We start from the raw sequence: 5,955 nt of genomic DNA, 5'->3' as shown, positions 1-5,955 counted from the left end.
CTTACGCTTAAATTGTAAAGCAGAGGTGGTGAGGTATTACGACCTCTAAAATAAAAGATAATATATAAATATAGTTGAAAAAAATTATAGCTAGGGGCCTTGAAAAATAAGTTAAACAAAAGCATAACAGAAAATCATATCACTCACGTCCGGGTAAGCGTATAAGGATAAAAAATCGAAAGGAAAAGAGTAATATACATATAAGGATTAGAGTTCCAAAGATATAATTATCAAACATCTTAAAAGTATCCCAAAAGACAAGATAAATACACTTGTTTCTCCAAGTCAATCTCTAGAAGGGACAAATTACAAGTTATATATATAGGAGAACAAAACTACATATATACAATATAAACACAAAAGTAAAGGCCCAAAAGATAGTTCTTCGCTTGCATGGAGGTTTTCCAGATGCTCAACGAGGTGCCTCTTGATCTGCATCTGAAAAACAACAATATATGTATGGAATAAGAACCGCGGGTGCTCATCATGGTAAAGGTTCCTACATAGATAATATATAAGGTCCCGGAAAAGTCAGAGGCAATCCTATAAGTTTGATGACCCAAATCAAACTTAAAGTCCATACTAAACCAAAAATTTCGGTAATCTATTTAAGAGATTCTAATTCTAATCTAACTCTACATCTTCTGTTTCCTTCAAACCTCTTAAGCATCGAGTGGAATAGCCCTCATCACGCCTCCACCATATGAGGGTCTCTCAGATACATACACATACAAAATAGACAAAGAAAACACATATATAGATAGCAGTTACAACAAATAGATCAGATAGTAGTTAAACACAGATAAACAATTAGGCAAACCCTAACTTGGAGACTCAAACCCTAACCCGAACAAGTGAAGCAGCGTCACTGCATCTACCAAGGCAGGTATGTTTCAATAAGAATCATTTTCAATATTAATTTTATTATCAATTTCATTATTAATTTCTTTATCAATTTCATTAACAATCTCCCCGTCAATCTCATCTCAATTCATATTCAATTATAATTAAACTCATTTATTATCATCCTTCATCATAATCATTTACCATTCATCATCACATTATTCCTCATCATACACCATCTTCAAAATTTTTTCATCTCTTATCAATTCACCAACACATTTTATTAAATCTCATTTCTAACTCCTCTATCCTTAATTACATTGGTTTTAGACTCTTATTAGGGATTATAAAGGTTTAGAAGGCTCGAGGATGGTTGAGAGCTTAAAATTTCACTTTTTAGAAAAACAGGGGTTGTCACGTACGCATGCACATGTTCGCATATGCATGAGTATAAATTTTCAAAACTCACGTACACGGACCACCTTCGCGTATGCGGAAGGTTTGGGCAGTAGGGCTTGCTCGCGTACACATGACTTGCACGTATGCATGGATGCTGGCAGAGACCAACTCCTGCGTATGCATGATGAGTTTCACATACGCATGGCCTATGAGAGTGTGAAAAAGCTGATATGCTATAAAAACCAGTTTTTCAGCCTAAATTTCAATCCTTCATATCTTTTTTCACAAAATTTATTTTTCAATCATTCTTGAACCGTTGGAAAGATCAATAAATAAATTTTCATAAAAATCTAGTTTTGTAAAATTTTTAACTTTGAGGACCGAGTTACGGTCCGCCAAAGTTGGCCGAAAATTGGTTTTTAACCAAAAATAGAATTTACCAACTTTTTCAAAAGTTCACAAATCAAAATAGTTTTAACTCAACAAAATGACCCCAAACCACTTCAATCCACACATTCACAGTCAACCAAACTCAAACCTACTCCATTCACACATTTCAACTCAAAATTCATCTATTTCACACCTCAAGTCCTCAATTCCACTATTCTAACAATCATTACCTAATTTCCTCAATCCAAATTCCAATCTTTACCATTTCAATCTCAAGCATCCACATACATTTCAATTACCAACTTATCAAATCTTACCTTTTCTGGCCTCCGTACCAAATTCATGGCCTCCGGCCCAACATCCAGCAATTCAATACATAACTCATAAATATATAATCATCATCCAAATAATCAATTTCCACAACACATCAACTATGCATAATTACACAATCCTCATCCAATCATCAATTGCAACAACACATCATCTACACATATCAATTCTGACTAAATACACAATTCAAACTTAATCTTAGGAGCATCTAGCTTAGAGTTTCATACTACATTATACGATATTTAAATAAAACTTAAACCATACCTCTTGGAAGTCAAAATCAAGCCTTTTACTTGTGAATTTCCACCAAGCCTTAGTTTCAAACCTCATTAATGATCAATTATAGTGCTTTTAATATCACTCTATACTATTTTCACATAATATACACAATTCTCAATATACTAGGATTTCATAAAATACCATAAACACAAGGAATTGATTCTTAAAATTTGTCTACTAGAATATATGATGAAACCCAGCTAGAGCTCATTCTAGAGTACCCCTAAACCATCAAAATCACAAGATTTCTCAATACCCAAAGCTCAGACTCGAATTTAACACATGCTGCGAAAATAGGGTAAGAGAATTCAAAATTCTTACCAATCTTTTTAGATAAAATTGTACAGGATGAGATGAGCTTCGCGTGGCCGTAAACAGTGTGGCAATCAGAACTCTGGAGAGAAAGTCATGATGGTTTGAATGGTCATCCAACAAAATAGATGTAATTACATAATTATATAAAACGCTTTACATTATTAGCACATCAAAATTAAACTCTTATTTGAATTAGGGTGATGACTGCAAACTGTTTGGGTTCCGGTGAAAAGAGAATGTAAGTGAAAATTTTAAATTAAGTTAGGTTAGAGAAAAGGATAATTTGAGAATTTTGAATTATATTGTTTAAATTCTATTTTTTATAGTTGTAATTTTAATTTTAAAATTGTAACTAAAAATAATAGTTTATTCAGTATTTTATTCAAAAAATGAAGGAAGAGAATAAAAGACACTCCCTGTTTGTGTTTGTTGGGTGCAGTTGTCGTTGAATTCAACTAATTTTCTGCGAAGGACGAAGAAGCTCGTGCTCTCGTTTATGGCGGCTTCGCCAGCGCTCACCACGAACCCCGACGATGCTGCCAACGCCACCTCCACTCCAGCGACCGCGTTACCTTCGTCGTCGAAGACAGGAACCCTAGCGGTTCCCGCGAATCGTGCGGAGACGCCTTCGCCCAAATTCCAACGCGGCCAAAACAAGCCAAAGTGCAAGCAATGCGGCAATGTCGCTCGTTCTAGGTCATTTCAGTTCTCTTTCCACCATTTTCTTTATTCGAACTTAAATACGTTCTTTCCATGAAAATATGATATGATAATATATCTAATTTTAGTCCTCCTGCAAACAAAAGGGGCAAGGGACCGAACAAATAAATAAATAAATAAAGTAGAAAAAAAGAAGAAAATTCAAAGGTAATATGATATAGTACTTGCAAAATCACCTGTAAATTATAATAAGATTTTATGCCTAAATTTGTGTCTATTCCATTGTCACCTCTATGGTTGTTTATTCTTGGTGTTTCCTGTGCTGCAGGTGTCCCTATGAATCATGCAAGAGTTGCTGTTTTAGGAACCAAAATCCTTGTCATATTCATGGTGCGTTATCTTTCTAGTATGCTCTCTCTGAAAATGATCTATTTGAAATGAACCTCTTGCTTTTCTGCAACACTACTACATAACTCCATATTCGGGTTTTAGGGTAAAAGAAGAAAGAAAAAAGAAAAAAGAAAAAAATGAAACATCTCGTTTTTGCGCTTTGATTTATAACTTTAATATTAAATTTTGTGTCTATGATTATATAGTGAGTTCAAACTATGCTTATGAGATTTGCTATGAATTTTATTTTATCTTATGAGATTTTTTTGGTTGAACGGGAAGGAAGAAAACAGGTTTGCCTCACAAAGTAGTTACTATAGTTTTGATCATATAAACAGTATTTAAGACTTCTACTTTTGTACCATTTGTTTGAATTATCTTCCCGAAGGTTTATCGCTTCTTGGGCTTTAGATATTCTTATCCGTTCAGGTTTTGGTTAGGAGAAACTTAAGACTTACGAGAGTAGTATTGAGGGATATTAGTGAGATGGCATGAAATTGTTATTGCTTATATTACATGCTTTTGTTGTTCTGTTTTTGGTATTGTTTCGTGTCTCCTGATCTTGATGTTGAACTGCTTAAGCTGTAGTACAAGTTCAATGAATTCATTGAATTGGCACTGGTAGTATTGGCTTTTTTTAGTAAGGGTGTATTTCGGACTGGTGTTCAGCACTTCTATCAAACATTCAAGTCCATAGGTTTAATTTGTGACTTAAAATAGCCCAGCTGTGGATTTACTAAATTTTCATCATTTTAAACAGTTTTGACCCTCAGGAAGATAGTTCTTAGATATATGCAGATAATTTCCCATCTACATCAAAGATATGTAAGTTTTGACCCTCAGCCTCAGTGGCCATATAAGATGGAAATTTGTCATTGATATGTAAAGGATATGCTCATTGCTCCATGTAGAATTATGACTTGAAAAACCATCAATATTTGGTGGGAGACTTTGACACCTTTTGCTAGTGGTCTAGTATTCTAGAAAGTTGAATTCCTGCTGGGTATGATAAGCTACACTTCTATTCATGGGAAAAATACTTGATAAGAAGAATTGCAGCGATTCAATTATTTCAGAAAATTGGGGTAGATGTTTTCATTCTGATATGAAAAAAGGTTTGATTTTCGGTTTCCTTCAGAGTAATGCTTGTAATGCCATATTTCAGTACCATATCTATTGTCATAACTGTGAACCACAGCTTGAATAGAGGCCATACTGGCTGCTATAGTCATCATAAATCAAACTCTCTGTTTTGCCCACCCTTAAATTAAAACAAATGTTTCTGGCTTTTCTAGGAAGGTTTTGGATCACCTGATCCATCACCCAGAGAGTGAATTTAGGGTCTCTCAGCCTCCATTCCTTAGACGAAACACATCCTACATTGCAGAATGTGGATTTTTTTATAGTGACAGCCTCTGTTTTTGGCCTTTCCTCAGGTAATTCATCCTTATTTTAGTCTTTCCTGATTCCCACCCGTTTCACACACTCTGCAGTGTTTGCTCACTTAGCTCATCAAGTTTTAGTGTTTTACACAGCTTTACCTCTCCAGCCGTTGGCCCCTTTTTACAGTCTTGAACACTTTGATTGCTCTGTCATTTAAGCTGTGACTTCTTTGTATTAAGTATTAAGAAATATTGATCTATGTATCTTCAAGTTTGAGTTTTTGACCTTTTTTTACAACATTTAAAATGAATTTGCTATACTAGTGTAGTGGCTGGTTTGTGCTGCCAGCTGGGGACAATGCATCATTTGTATTGTATCTGCTATACTAGTGTATTTGGAAACAAAGCCTATAGGTACAAACCCTGATCCTTATTAAAACAATTTTACTTCTGTAATTGTATGGAGATAGATTTCATCGAATTGTGGCTTGGAAGGGGACTTGAATGTTGAAATAAACAACTGGTAAAATGTAGCTCCAAATTGATGGTTTGTGATCATCAGGGAAGTGGATTTACAACCTCAAGTGAATTTTACTTGCAATATCAAGAGCTTTAATCCTAGAGTGCTTATCTAGGGATTTGTTCAATTACCAACCCTACCCTGAATTGAGTAATTATAATATCATTAGAAGCACTTTTAAAATGTTTATTTTTCTATAAATTGATTAAGGACTTATATTTGAATATATTTGGGGTCCAGTTGCAAACACACATATAAGAGTCTCCATCGTACTTAAACTTGAATTATAATAGGAATGTTCTGCGGTAAATGGTAATATAAATGACGAGGACGTCTATTTTGATCTGGCCTAGCTCATACTAGCATGTTTAGCTTATATTTCTAAACTTAATGTAATGGATTTTTATTTCTTCTTTATTTGTTTGTTAAATCTAGGATAACTTCTAA

At 34.3% G+C, this 5,955-nt stretch overlaps 1 protein-coding gene across 4 annotated transcripts; it reads left to right on the top strand.

Moving 5' to 3' along the window:
* On the top strand, nucleotides 2,901-5,845 carry LOC110270569. 4 transcript variants are annotated; one of them, XM_021120158.1, is made up of 3 exons: nucleotides 2,901-3,252; nucleotides 3,545-3,606; nucleotides 4,367-4,688. In XM_021120158.1, exons 1-3 carry the CDS (start codon nucleotides 3,053-3,055, stop codon nucleotides 4,483-4,485), a joined length of 381 nt encoding a protein of 126 aa, XP_020975817.1. In that variant the 5' UTR covers nucleotides 2,901-3,052; the 3' UTR covers nucleotides 4,486-4,688. The 4 variants fall into 4 exon arrangements, with proteins under 4 accessions (XP_020975817.1, XP_020975820.1, XP_020975819.1 ...); XM_021120161.1 differs by lacking the exon at nucleotides 4,367-4,688 and adding an exon at nucleotides 4,902-5,223 and having other exon boundaries at nucleotides 2,902-3,252; XM_021120160.1 differs by lacking the exon at nucleotides 4,367-4,688 and adding an exon at nucleotides 5,459-5,845 and having other exon boundaries at nucleotides 2,903-3,252.

This window comes from Arachis ipaensis, chromosome B01 (genome assembly GCF_000816755.2).
Source record: "Arachis ipaensis cultivar K30076 chromosome B01, Araip1.1, whole genome shotgun sequence".
Classification (NCBI taxonomy): Eukaryota; Viridiplantae; Streptophyta; class Magnoliopsida; order Fabales; family Fabaceae; genus Arachis; species Arachis ipaensis.
The sequence above is the reverse complement of the archived record's forward strand: the minus strand, read 5'-3'. Positions and strand labels throughout refer to the sequence as shown.

What these genes read in the sequence shown, in the direction of transcription:
- LOC110270569 (XM_021120158.1), top strand. Translation starts at nt 3,053, where the DNA reads ATGGCGGCTTCGCCAGCGCTCACCACGAACCCCGACGATGCTGCCAAC. An exon ending in GGCAATGTCGCTCGTTCTAG is followed by an intron (nt 3,253 to 3,544) that starts GTCATTTCAGTT and finishes CCTGTGCTGCAG; the next exon opens with GTGTCCCTATGAATCATGCA. An exon ending in AAATCCTTGTCATATTCATG is followed by an intron (nt 3,607 to 4,366) that starts GTGCGTTATCTT and finishes CATTTTAAACAG; the next exon opens with TTTTGACCCTCAGGAAGATA.